The 14,988-nt window shown below is 34.8% G+C and overlaps 1 protein-coding gene and 1 long non-coding RNA gene across 2 annotated transcripts; both read right to left on the bottom strand.

The window, feature by feature from the left end:
- Positions 1–595: 595 nt before the first annotated feature.
- Positions 596–1,345, bottom strand: LOC114541135. Its single transcript, XR_003689197.1, has 3 exons — positions 1,227–1,345; positions 985–1,038; positions 596–643 (listed from the first exon to the last, which is right to left on the bottom strand). It is a non-coding gene; the product is annotated as an uncharacterized LOC114541135 (long non-coding RNA).
- A 3,844-nt stretch (positions 1,346–5,189) lies between these two features.
- Positions 5,190–14,473, bottom strand: LOC114541142 (protein C12orf4 homolog). The gene is given in 14 exon segments (XM_028561128.1): positions 5,190–5,297; positions 5,848–5,915; positions 7,375–7,432; positions 8,077–8,279; positions 8,362–8,532; positions 8,729–8,850; positions 9,349–9,433; positions 9,903–9,991; positions 10,649–10,670; positions 10,863–10,977; positions 11,141–11,167; positions 11,169–11,253; positions 12,026–12,356; positions 14,314–14,473. Coding segments are annotated over 14 exon segments (1,635 nt in total). The 3' UTR covers positions 5,190–5,198.
- Positions 14,474–14,988: the final 515 nt, after the last annotated feature.

Here is a 14,988-nt window from a genome sequence, read left to right as displayed (position 1 = left end):
TGTGGTTTAACTATCAGAAGTCCTTTTTTCACCACATAATACTTGGGGTGGGGAAGGGAATGTACATCATTTTGTAGATTGGGATACATCATTTTGGGATGTGTTAATTCATGACAAGTCTTGACAGACTGTTTAATTTCTTCTAGTCTATTCATTAATCACATAATAGACCTTGTTGCTAAGTTATTGGTAATGCAACATTCATTGTAATTAAGTTCAGCAGAACATGGTAGAACCTATCTAACACAGATTTATTATTCAGTATTACTCTTTACTCAGAAAAGATTAAATTAACTCTTTGATTGGTTGATAGCAATGAGTGAAATTGTCATGTTCAACCAACACCATGGGATATACGACTGTTCTTAGTTTTGCCTATCACCTCATAATTTGATTGGGTAAAAGGGATAAGAAATCCAAGAATTACTGCCTATAAGAAACATGGTTTTAAAATTTAGACCTGCATGGTTTATTACTGATAGGATTGCAAGGTTAAAGATCTGAAGGTAAAACAACTCCAAACACAGTCTTTGTAAAGAGACCACTCTTAAGAATGTTCATAAGTTTTAGCTAGCACCACCCTTACTTCAACATACCGGTATCTTTCACTTCCGCCTTGATTGCCTTGAACTTTTTTCAAACCCTACAATATTCAAATGTTTAGGTAAATATGAATATATGTATAAAATGTCTGTGTAGAATTATTGCAAATAATCAAAGGGATCCAGAATCACTGATAGTACCAAGTTTTCTGGGCCCAACAAAACCTCCCCAGGGACAGGCTTTCACATCTGCCCCCCCCCATTCCTTAAAATTAATACTAAGAGAGTTTCGTTCCTCATAAGCCCTTGATACAAAGCATGCTCATTCTTGGATTCTTGTATATGAATAGTGATGTAATAGCATTTGTGAATAAATTGTACAAATAGTTTTGCCCAAAATAATATAAAGCAAATAAACAAAAATAACACTTGCAAAACTCACCAACACTTGCAAAACAGGAGATTTTGGCAAATTGCTATGATCTAAAAAAATTTCCTGTATAAACGTAAGAAAATCTAATGAATTAAGTAACTCTGTGGATGATTCTGCAATATTAAAAGTCAATCGAATACGTTAATACGATATAAGGGGCTAGCTGAAATATGGCCTTAAATATTTTCTTACCCCACATGAATTTATTCTAAGCACAAACAAAAATAATAAATATATAGATGCTTTCCTACCTTAATCGCTCCTGCAGTCAACGGATTAGACATTTTTGTACAAGATTTATCAGTGTCTTATCGAAACGATTTCACTTCGAAGCAAGACAAGCAACGTTTTAACAATATCTCCCGCCAAATTGCGCGAAATCGGGCCGTCGGGCGCATGCACTGCGTGTTTCCAATCTAAAAGTTGAAATTTCGTTTTCTTGCATCAAAACTCAAAAAGGTAAGAGCTACCGGTAACCATTCGTCATATTTTTAAAATTGTCTATAATCGAATCTCCCAAAGTTTCAGAATTGACCATTCCTCTGTGAACTAATTTTCCAACTAGGAAGACTCACTTTATCACTTTTTGCCTAAATATGTATTGCTTTTGAGTCCCACTAACGCTGAACGAGAAATTTTGTTTAAAATGAGCACTTTGTCATCTTTTCCTAATTTCCCCTTCACTACACGAGAATAAATTGTTTTTCAACAAGTCGTTACGTAACCAAAAGTTGAGCTGATTACAAAGGAAATAACAACGCATTTACAACACTTTACAAATTACGCAATTTTGAATGTATTAGTTACACAGTCTAAAGCAGGGACCGCGGAGCAGTTTTTGGATTGGGGGGGCTAGCGAAGCCGAAAGAGTGAACCCTCGGGGGGGGACCATACTTATCTGTTTATATTTTTCTTGTAAACACTTCAATGAAAACATTGTTCACCAACACGGATAGTGAACACATAATTATGATTACACAACTTACTATAAGGAGTTTTTATTCGTATTATTATGGCCATGCATATAAAATCGCTATAAAGGAATCACATGTATTTTGAAAATTATTGGGGGGCTAAAGCCCCCCAGCCCCCCCCCTCCGCGGTCCCTGTAAAGGCCCACACAAACCGGAAGAGAATATTGACCTTAAGAGAATCTACCCACACAAAAGTCCCTGTCGTCACAAACCAAATACAACATCCCCTAAGCTTGTAGATTAGTAACTAGTATAATTCTTCTCAGCCGGTTTTATTTTTTTAGGTTTTATCAAAGAGAGATCACATTATTGTTGCAAAGATTAAACTTGTGCTGTTTTTCACATTGCGTGAAGTGATTGAATGAAGTCCATTGGTGCGTTTTTTAGTTTTACTCAGAGACAGGGATTAAGATTCAGTCCTACTGTTAATTAGTTAGCCTATAGGGGCCGGTTGTATAAACTGACTCTTAATCACTTTTTAATCACTTTTTTTACAGTTTACTTTAGTTAGCGCTAATCATAGTAATAACAACGTTTTTATACAACCGGCCCCTGGAACGTAACAATGGTCTTCATTTTACTACTGACTGTGAATTAAGATTAGAAAACTTTGAATGTGTTTTCGACTGGTTATAACAGGTCTGTCGTTAATTCAAACTTTTCATATAGCCACGAGCATTTTTCCCCCGATTTTCCATTTCTAGTATATGTGTTTGAGTGAGTTATGACTTTTGCAGTGCATGCAGTGACATAGTTGTTTTGCATGACAAAGAAAATTAATCTTATTTGTTGCATTCACTACTTAATAGCATGCATATACAGCCATACACCAGAAGATAATCGCCGTGAAAAAACGAGGTTTACTGCCGCCGTATTGTTTCAAACAATCTCTTTCCTAGAAAATCTTTTTCCTAAAAATTTTTCACTAGGAGTGAAGATACATTGAACGATTAGCTATATATATCTACCAATATTACAAAAATGATAACTTCGTCACATATATAATTTAATCTTTCTATTAGGTAAATATACTATGTAGTCATTTATTATATCTATTAATCACGCATAATTCATATGAATGTTCTTTTAAAATCATTATTCTAAAAAGGCCAAATAAATAGACCTTTTCAGCTTGTATGCAAATTAACCCATTTCAAATGAAATGGTTAAGTTTTATTGGTTATTCCATGGTCACCACATCTGAAATGGCTTAATTTCAGCATGCAAGCTGAAAAGGCCTGTATATAATAAAAACGAATCAGATAAAAATTAGAACAAATCACGAATTTCTGTTATGGACAAAGCTTAGAGTGATAATTCAAATAATGATAATTCAAAATTAAACCCATTGCGGTTCCTCTTCTATTTTTTGCCATATTTGATGGATCCATATGACAATCAATTAGGTTTTTGATGTAATATTACTAGCTACATTCAGTGTCTTTGTATTCTTCTTCAGCGACTACAGGAGGACTTACTCTAAAGAATTTGATCTAAGTTTTGATGTACCGTATTATGTTTGAGACCATTTCTTTTCATCCTATATACAAGTAAGTTGTTCAGAATCATCAAATCTCATTTACCCAACGCGCATTGTTTTGCTGATGATACTCAACTGTGTTTATCCTTTAAACCTGGAACTATGTTGGCAGCAGCTGGGAAAGGTTAACATCGATTGTCTGCAAGTGGGAGACAAGCAGATTACGCCTTTTGTGGCGAAAAACTTGGGATCTTGGCTTGATTCTAAATTAAACATGTCAAAGCATATTATGTAACAAGACATGTAGCACTGCTCTTTCCCATGTTTTCACCGGTAATTCACGATTCAGACACATTACACATGTCTTGGACGCTTTGCACTGGTTGCCTGTTGCTTACAGGATTCAGTTTAAAATTTTATTATTAATTTTTAAGTATATACATGGATTAGCCCCGAAATATCTAATGGATCTTACTAACATTAAAAGGCACACTAGGTACAGTTTAAGATCAAGTGGAAATTTGACACTATTACCACTATTTGACGCTACCAACAGGATAATGTTTGACGACTCTTGGACTTGGTGGGAGAGCATTTAAATCAGCTACTCCAAAACTCTAGAACGGTATGCCGGCAAATATTCGTAATATGGACAATTTAAATTATGTTAAAGCATTGAGAACCTACTTATTTAGGATGGCCTTTGAACACTGATATACTTCAGACCTTTTATGAAGTGAAATCTAATTTTAGATGTAAAAAACTTTAATTTAGTAACTGTAATTAAATTCTAGAATTTTATGTATTGCGCATATGAACATATCTGCATGCCAACAGGGACCGCGGAGCAGTTTTTGGATTGGGGGGGCTAGCGAAGCCGAAAGAGTGAACCCTCGGGGGGGGACCATACTTATCTGTTTTATATTTTTCTTGTAAACACTTCAATGAAAACATTGTTCACCAACACGGATAGTGAACACATAATTATGATTACACAACTTACTATAAGGAGTTTTTATTCGTATTATTATGGCCATGCATATAAAAATCGCTATAAAGGAATCACATGTATTTTGAAAATTATTGGGGAGGCTAAAGCCCCCAGCCCCCCCCCCTCAGCGGTCCCTGGCCAATATGCTAATATGTTAAACATGCATTTGCGCAGTAAACAATAATGTATATCATATAATATAGAAAATAAAGACACATTTACATCGCATCGGTGAATTACTCAGTTTACGACAACTAGAACTAAATTAAAACCAGGGCCCCTATATATAGCCGCGTTTACACTGGACCAGGTCTAGGACAAGTCCAGGTAATATGTGCCCCACGTTCACACTGTCTTCCTTGTTGCTGATATCAGATAGCCAAAGTATTTGACAAAATACTTAGAATAGGACCCAAAACACACCGGAAGGTGATAATACTATATATATCCTATATAAATCATACTATTAGGTTAAAAATTTGTCATGATTAGGTAAAGCCTAGATTCATATACAAGAATCCAAGAATGTGCACATTACCAAAATCTTGCCCCAGGTTAGGTCCAGGCCTGGCCCAGGCCACCTTTTGCTGTTGACCAGGATTTTGTGGCCTACACCAGGTCCTGGCCTGGTCTAGGCCGGATAAACAATGTTCACATCTAGGCCTAGGCCTGGTCCAGGCCAGGTCAAACACGTAATGCAAACGCGGCTTGTTTCAGATCCATATGCATGCATGAGTATTGTTGCTAGTTATCGTATTACGACGTAATGTTTTTTTTTTTACTTTCGTGATAAATCTTGCAGGTCCAGCGTCCTTGATACACGAAATATGCTGGGTAGCATGTTGCTAAGTGTGTGAAACATATCTGACGAAATGTCCTGAAGGAAAGATATATTATTTAGCATTTATACGGATAAGCATGGTTAAACGGAGCGTGGTCAAAAAAAGCACGGTCAAAAATGAACCATCACGCTTTGCACGATATATATATTTAGTATTTTTGCATGCACAAGTGAATATATCAAATCCTGCATTCTGATTGGTCATATTTGACGTATTATAAGAAATTTCAAAATGCCGGCGGCTAGCCGTTTTGTGGACGTTTCTAGTTACAAAGAGAAAAGCGAACAAATTTCTTGTGTCAATTCACTAGTGAAAAAATACTAAAACAATTTTTCGGCTTAGGCTCGGTGATTATCGGGAAATATTCACCTCGACGTTGTCTCGAATAATGTTGCAACAAAGTAACAGCTACCAAAAATACACAAAAGTATTTCTCGACGTTTCGACAACATATACTACAGTGATCATACGTGTTTTTGTTTTAGTGCGAGGTTGTGGCAACAGCAAAACAATACAAATGTATCAAACCTAAACTTTATGAAGTCATATTAAACTTCTATTTCACAATGAATATTATTCAGTTACCTTCGGCAAAACAAACTGGATATTGAATGATTCAGAGCCACTCCAGGATGCACATTCCATCATAAAACCTATACGTTCATCAGGAAACCTATATTATTACCTCTATTAGTCGATTCATTTATGGGAGGTTATGTGCATCGACGTTTCAAATAGCGCTAATATAACAGTATTTTGCAAATGTAAAATTTTGCCTTTTTATTTCCATGTATAGATTTGCTATATCAACCACTAAATCTACCTCAACTTTCACCATTGCTTTTTGGGGGTTAGTCAAAAGCTTAAAAAAATCGAGCTAAAAAGCCGGAGGAAACACTTTTAAAATTCCAGTATAATCTCTGCAGTGGCTTTCTAAAACACAATCTCATCTTTCAATTGAAATATTATAATGAACGTGAGACAATATATATGAATACCATTACACGTTTTCTTATCATATAATATATGTGTACTATTGGCGATTATCGTGTTTGATCAAGCAATCGGGTATACGCGCCCGGGAGTTAAAAACCTTTAATAAAACAGACTTATATTATTATATATAAAAAAAAAATGCGGTCACTCGTTCAATATTATTCTTAACACTCGAAATAAATTCTATATTTCCGCGCATCCATGTATTATTCTCTATACACAGGGGTGGACAAAAAAAGTAGCCCCCGTCGAATTGTGGCACAACAAGGAGGAATTTCGTTTTAAACTAATCGGTATATTTGTTTACATTTTTCAGGAAAAGCCAATCAGAATGCCTAATTTCTTAATACTTCATGTAAAATGGTATATATTGTACTTTTTATCAAGATTTATGCATTCTGATTGGGTTACTAAAAAAATAAACAAACTTGCTGATTGGCTAAAACGAAATTCCCCCTTGCTATGTAGCACACTTATATAATTTCACTATATAATAGATGGTATAGAGCCAATAAATGTTTTGTGTTTGCGCGTATTTCTTTGTTTTCGGAACTTGTTTAAAAGAATTGTGATTATAAACCCCAGATTAAAAAAATAAAATGTATTTGTAGCACTTTCCTTAAAAATTCAAGATGGTGGTTTTCGAGCAGATATGGATGGAAATTTTGAAATTGTGAAATAAATGTCTGTTTCCAAAAAAATTCTTCTGAAAAGTAACCTTTAATTTTAATAATAATATATAGTCAATTTATTAACCGAAAAACCCCATCTCCTTAAAAAACCCAGCTATACCCAAAATTTCTACGATATACGTACAATTCATTACCATGTACCTGCACATTTGAATGCAAATGTTGTATCTTTCAGACTACACAATATATAAATATCAATCACGTGACTATTGAATGTGGCTTATTTTGTTGACTCTTCTCTTGTTTCTTTATTAATATCAATTTTTATTCGCCTTACTATGACATTTAAAAAATTTTCAAAACAGATTTCCAGCGATTTCCCAAAAAAATTAATGTATGCAGTACAATCACGTGATCCACATTTACGTATTATTTCCAGGTGATAACCTTTATGACAACGGCTGTGTATATTATATATATATACCTTTAACACACTTCAGAACCAATTCTGCTCGCCTTGTACACCACGTTACTGTCATGTCCTGAAATTATGAATCAAAACATATAACAGTGATACAAAAATACTGAGAGACGTCATAACATGCATATTTTTTAACGGGTTGGTTTTCTCTGCATGCAAGAAAAGCTATCTTTGAAAAATCTTTCGGTATAGGTAAAACCAGTATTGAAGTTATAAAGCACATTATACATTTTTATTGTATGGCAAGCGTCACTTCCGGTGAAATGAGCTCATTGTTTGGCTGAAAAGAATTTTCAGCGGTCCAATACTTTCCCGTAATGGAGCAGTGTTACCGACGATCCATTACGAGATGAAAAATAGAGAAATTCTGAATGAAAAAGGCACAAATAAATGCTCAAGAGAAAATTTAATTGATTTTGCAATTAATAAGACTCCTCCAGACACTTTAGTTAAACTAAATAATTCAATATGTTGTTTTGTTTTTATCAAATGCGTACCAGGCTTCTCCTATAAGAAGTGACCAATATATTTTTTTCAGACAAACCAATTCTTTAGTTGGTAAAATACCTAATTCAAAGTACCACCTACGAAAATGGGTTATTTTATAGAAGTTTTTCTATCAGTTTTTTCAGTAGTTGAATAATGTTTTTAGGATATTCACGGCTCAACCAAGTGAATTTCTCGCTAGCTCTAAGAGGTACAAACCTCTGTCATTTCCTCCGCCAGCAAAACAGGTAGTGTTATGGTGTGAATATTTTGACGTGAAGCTGTATGCAGGACATTACGCAAACCACTGACGATTGCATTTCGTGCTGCAAGGGTGGGCGATTTTAGAGAGTCGTCGACGACCAGATGAAACACAACATGTACTTGAGAAAGATTGGAGTGACGTGTAATGTAAAAATTACCTAAAGTAAATATTAAAGATAAAAAGTAAATATTATTAAGTAGTAACTGGCAAGAAATATCGACAAAGTTTTTCTAACTCACCAGTCTCCATGGTTGAAGTTTTAAAAGCTTCATCATTTCTTGCGTCGATAGCCCCACTTATTTGCATCTTTTTCTGTCGTCTTTCCTCCAAATTCTGTTGAATCATACAAAACTGCTTATCCAAGTCAGGAAAATGGAAGTCCGTGGACTGCTGACATATGGACGCAAACTCTACAGGATAGCAAACAAATAATCAAACAGCTTATAAGATATTTAGAACAATATATTTCTCAAGTATTATATTATATAGTTTTACCAATATATATAATCGTAAAAAACAAAAAAGTTCTTGCATCGTCTTACTTCACCTCCTTTTTTTCTGGTTTTAAATCACCGGTGTTAATAGAATACAGAGCTACAACGATACCTTTCTTAATTCCAGTGTAGGAGTTAATTCTATTGTCGACAAGCAAAACCAAGCCGGAGAGTGATTGAGAATACAAGGACATTGCAGTTTGAATTCTTTGGGGTTGTGCCCATATACTAGTCCTAAACGACAAAATGGGATGTTACAATGCATTCCCGCTGTTTCTTCATACTCCAATACATGTTCACGATTATGTTCACGACAATTACGACAAAATGAAAGCGAGGCCTTACCTATAACCATATACGCTATGGAATTTGTGCATGCATAAAAGATATTTGCAGAAAACTTTTATGTTCCAAACCATTACATAGAGAATTTAATTCAATAATTATAAACTTTTATGTTCCAAACCATTATATAAAGAATTTAATTCAATAATTATTAACTTTTATGTTCCAAACCATTATATAGAGAATTTAATTCAATAATTATTAACTTTTATGTTCCAAACCATTATATAGAGAATTTAATTCAATAATTATAAACTTTTATGTTCCAAACCATTATATAGAGAATTTAATTCAATAATTATTAACTTTTATGTTCCAAACCATTATATAGAGAATTTAATTCAATAATTATAAAATATACATTTTTGAAGGAATTACATTCCATACCCTTGCTTAGCAGGTTTATAACGACATAAATCGAGAAGATCACAACACATCAACCTAAGATTATGCGTTGATTTCATCTGTGCTCCTAGAAAACGCAATAATATAATTCAAAAATCTTCATTTCAGCTATACATTACATCTTTTTAAGCAAACTTCCGCGGTTATTTTTTAATTTCTACACAACAATAACATGCATAAATGATACAATATATGTTGCAAGGTTGATCTAGCTCGTATTGTATGAGCATTAGCCTGTAACTGTAAGCATAGATATTGCTGGCTACATGCATATTATGTTTCAGGAATCGAGACCTATGATATGTTACAGCAAACGCTAAAAGGTTACATTTACTAAAAGGCTACACGATTTCATATTTTTAATTCCTCCCGGTGAAACTAGGGCCCGTTTTATAAGAAGATTATATGCGATATATATCAATGTTTGTTGACCAAGTTAATTCCGTGATTACTAAAAAACAAACAACATTAATTTCCTGATTATTTAATTTCTGCAAATTGTGAACCCTATACGATTACGAACATTGTTAACGAACCTAAGTGTATCGTAAAACTTTCTTCCAACATCTGATTGTGCACCTCATCAGGGAGCAAGCTAACGGTAGATGCACTGCGAGATCTAAAGCTGTGAAAAAATACATTGAATGAATTCGAGTGCTATTTTTCAGCATTACAAAAAGCAAATTGACGTTTCTGAAAATATGTATTAGAATATAAAGTTGTTCTAATTAATCTGTTAAGGTCTTTTAATTAACTTTGTTAAGGTTCGCCCGATACCTATTGTCGCAAGAAGTTGAAATTTTAAACCGTAAAAAAAATTTTAATCTCATCTTTGCAAATTAGATTTAAAAATACAAGCGCGTATGTACAAACTTCTGGAATGTATACACTCATCATTTATAGACCAGAGAGGCGAGAATTTGGGGAAATATTATCTAAAGTGCACTATTGTACGAAATATTACCCTCGCTTGCGTCATCATTCAGATTTTAACGGTCATGCTGCGTGGCGAGACCACTATATAGGCAACGTACGTGACAGGCATTCTAGTCAGAATTTGATGATAAATTTCAACAAGGCAAAAAATTCTTAACTTTATATTCATTTATAAAAGGAAAATTTTCCTATCCACTGGCGGCAAGGAATAGATGAGGTTCTCGCGCCTCCCGCCCACTGATCTGAAATAAGAGCTCCCGCCCCCCTACCGTTACATTAGTTAATGAAGCCTCGAAAGGTGAAAAATATATTCAGCAGGGTCATGTAAATTAAAATAAATATATACCTTTCAAAAGAACCACCCGGATCTAAAAAAGTTAAAATCAAGTAAAAAAACGGTAAAATCAAGAAACAATTTACTACTCGACCCTTTTGGAGAGAAAGAATGCAAAGAGGAAATAAATTGTTCATATGTTTTTTAAACACGCACCGTTTGTCCACTGTACTACAATAATACTAAAATACTAAATTGACTTCGCAATATATTACGTACAACACACCTTTGCTTGACGTCTGGACAAGATCTTCGTGCACTTTACCAACCCATTCTTGATATTCTCTTTTCTGAACTTCTTGAAGGTCTGACAAAGCACTCGACCATTGCGTCGATATCATCTGCAGAATGTAATAAATGAAGGATTTTCTGTGTTGATCTGTTTCTGGTTGTGCCACACCTCTTATCTTAACAGACTAAAAGTTCTGAATTTTTTTCAATTTCACTCAATTGTACTCTAAATATACAGGAAAGCATCAACAAATTAGGGACCAATATAGTAACCTGTGTATCTTCACAATGTCTTGCCGCGAAGATTATTTACTGATTCGTGATAGTTATCCGAATTAATGCCAGCAACTCCAGGTTCCAGTGCTTCTTTCATTTCCTTATTTTGCCTGAATCGGTAAAGAAAGTTGAAAAAATTGGTGTTTACAATTTGAGACTTTTTGGACAATTTGGAAAGTTCTTCACAACTAAATTTTAGACCGGCTCTGGGATAAATCGCCTTAAATCACTATTTTATTTGAGCAAGTATCTCTTAAACCACCCTAAATCAAGTTGTAATAAATAGCATTAAGTCATATCCTTACGGTCCCAAAGCTCCCAAGTCAAGTTTAGACGATGCTAACAACTGTTGTGAGGAAAAGCAAAGCGAATATGTTTTGCCAAAATATATCATGCAGTTTAGGCACAAGAACATAAAATCCATACATCTTCTTCCAAACTATATCTTATATGATATAGAGCGCCCATGACATTGGCCCTATGCATTGGCCCCATGTAAAGCAAACTTTCGACCTAATGACGTAAGGCAACAAGATGCAGACTTTAAGGTTTTCTTATGACCTCTTTCGCATTCCTTTCTCAAGGGATGGTATTTTGGCTATGTCCAAGACAAAACATCCTTCTTTAATGCATGCATGAAAAAAAATAAATAAATATGGAAATAAGCTAATGACAAGAAAATGAGGCTTAGAGTTAGAGGCCTGATTCTTAAGTCTCGTTTTGGTTTTAAAGGTTTTTTTAGTCCCGAATGGATGGAATTTTTTTCATGTATGTGTTGAAGGATGATGTTTCGCATGCATGTTTGAAAGAGGTTCTAAGTTAAAAACAATGAAGTTGTGACGTGTAACTAAAAAAGTATAAAAATTAAAACAATCAATATACTTTTGTTCTAACTTGTCCAGAGCAGCATCTCTTTGTGCCAACATATCCTGAACAGCTAATGCATAGGTATTCTCTAACTGAAGTAATGTCTCTAAGGATGCTGAATGGATGAGGAGGTGGTACATCTCAGAGAAGGTCAGTTCCTCGGTTTTCACTTCTTTTGCATCAGAATATTTTGAGCATTCTTGTGTAAAAGCTTCGTTCCATGAATCAATCGCTATCTCAGCTTGTTTTGCATTGTGTGTACATATCTCTAAAATTTCATCTGCTTGATCATCAAAAAATGCATTATTTTCTTTCCTCATGAAAAGCGTAAGACAATTCAGTAAATCTAAAAGCAATTAGAATGAAACCAATCAAATACAAAATCGATGCAGTAGCCTCTTTTTGATTTGATTTGTAGGTTTCATTTAGTACTTCAAAAAGTGTTTAATGTCTACTAACAGTTTGCCTTTTCACTAGTACTATACTAGGTTACCCATGGGTAAAAATGCTGCCTGAAAGCACGATGTCAGTGTTCGGGTTGCCAATCTCGTTCCCACGGGAATTCACTACGAAGGATCCTGTACGAAGGCTGTTTATAGCTTAACCTATTTCCTAGTTGAATTTTTAATATTTTATTTAATCCTTGACCCCAGTGTTTGCTATTTTGGTTGCTATTTACTTATGGAGTAGTTTGTTCGATGATCTATGAACCCTTTGTAAAATTTACCTGTTATGGTAGTGCATGTGCCGTGGTTCAAAATTTATCTCTGCTAATTTACTTTGGATTTTAGATATTGTTTATTGTATACCTCTTAATTGATATGGAAAGGGGGAATTGACAGCCAATAGTTGCGGAGATCTACATATTGAAGATTTTATGATGCAATTAAGTTCTCGGACTGTTTTTAATACATCTTCATCCGCCTGGCATGATAATGGAATATGCAATGGATAATTTGCAATATTGCTTTGAAACCTTGTCATTCAGCTACTACAGATTATAACAATTTATTCTGTTGTGACTCGAAATAGCAGCGTGTCTAGAGGTTTGCCCGCGTGAATTAAGCATCGCCACTAAATTAGTTTTGACGCACATTTCGATACTATACATTTACGTGGTTTGACAGAAAACGTATGGCAGAATTCGAGTATACAAGTTGCCAATATGTCAGCCGGCCAACCTATAGAAATTGTTGGCGCATTCACATGTTGATGTATTGCCTGGTTTGTTGATATATCGCTTGTTGCCAAGGATCAATAGATCAAAAACATTATTATGGCCAATTCGTTATCTTGAAGTACATTTCTGGCGTTTTCAACGCTTCGAATCTCTACACGAATAATAAATTCGTTAAAATATTTAGCGCGCAGACCAAGGTGGCAGTCCATAATGTGAGGTTTTACCCGATGCCTAGCCGTTTCTTGTCATGACATGCCGTCATTATCCAGCCGCAATGCGTGCAGGCACAAGTGAAAGAATGTATAAGAACTTCCAGAATGCAATGCACATAGCAAAATCAATATTTTCCCTCCTAATATATAGATTACTAAGATTAGGAGGAGTGCTGCCTTGCTCGCTTGCTTCAGGCTTGCTTGCTGCGGCAGCAATAAGGTTATGTTTATGTATGCCTTTGAAAAAACCTTTTACCAAATTATCTTGAAATGTATATTACCAAAATTGGTCAGTTATTGTAGTCATATATGGACTTACAGTATAATCTTTTTGTCCACTTTTTTATAAAAAAATAAAAACCCCAACATAATGACTAATGACATTGCTCCTGAAGCCTGGTTTTGATTTCATTTAGTCATAATTGTCATGAACAAGTGATTTTCACTGATGAGAAATAGTTTGGATGTAAATTTGTCTTTATTTTAGTATTTAAATGGTTATGCTGACTGAACCATACATAGAAATATTCTATCACATCAGACACCTTTACATGCATGTATGAATGTTGTTGTGTTGGTCAGCTTAAAATTTTTAATGATTTAGCCTGTGGTGCAAGTGTGACCAGTGGATACAATTGCAACCAAGCACAAACCCTACAGATACAGTTTGAAGAACCATCCCACTCCCATCACCAAGTCATAATTTCAAGTTGGGTCATGTACTGATGGAAATTGTGCAAACTGCACAACCATGAGTTAAAAAAATACTAGTAAGTAGTAAATATATAGAAGACATCAAAATTGTGTGCCCAATACTTTCCACACTAGGATCACAACTACAATGTATAATTGAGGTTGCATTATACTTGCATGAAACCCAGTAGTTTATAGTAAAATGTAATAAAAAATACCCTCTTCCAAGTAGGCTGGCAAATTGTGATAATTCACAATTCTCTTCGTCAATTCATTCACTTTTGAAACATCAGCGGGGATTTTTACATTTGTCAGAAACTTACAAGACTTGTCCTCATTCACAAACTCAAAACTAAATTCCTTTGTTAAACCAGACATCCTGATTGCATTATATCATTCATATGCACAAAAACATTGCTACTAATGTATTTTTTCCTGTTTTTGAGTATTTGAGCATAATAACAAATTACAAATAGCTCAGTCTCATTGTTGTACCACTGGTGATTGGTTACCACTGATACAGTAGAACCAGAACCAACCACTACGATATCTGAGCCCACGACTTCATCTTCAATTGCATCTATGTCAGTGGTAACATGAACGGAGCTTCATATAGGCTTGGCGAATAAGATTGAAATACCCGATTAGCACCTCATTACACGTATATAAACAGGTTTCATTATCTCTCATTGCCCGTATGTAAGTGCTAACGAAAGATCTGCTGTACCTGCTGGCGCGCTGCCTCCAGAGCAGGCTGGAATCGACCTATGAATCGACTGACCTTCGTTCCGCTAAAAACCGCGAAACTATAAAATTTGCGCCAGTGTTCCGTGTTCGCCATATTGCTTTGATCACCTTGTGTTCTTTATTAATATTCATTTGTTTATTCGTTG

The sequence above is a fragment of the Dendronephthya gigantea genome, unplaced genomic scaffold (assembly GCF_004324835.1).
Source record: "Dendronephthya gigantea isolate DGI-Jeju-01 unplaced genomic scaffold, DenGig_1.0 000269F, whole genome shotgun sequence".
NCBI classification, from domain to species: Eukaryota; Metazoa; Cnidaria; class Anthozoa; order Malacalcyonacea; family Nephtheidae; genus Dendronephthya; species Dendronephthya gigantea.
The sequence above is the reverse complement of the archived record's forward strand: the minus strand, read 5'-3'. Positions and strand labels throughout refer to the sequence as shown.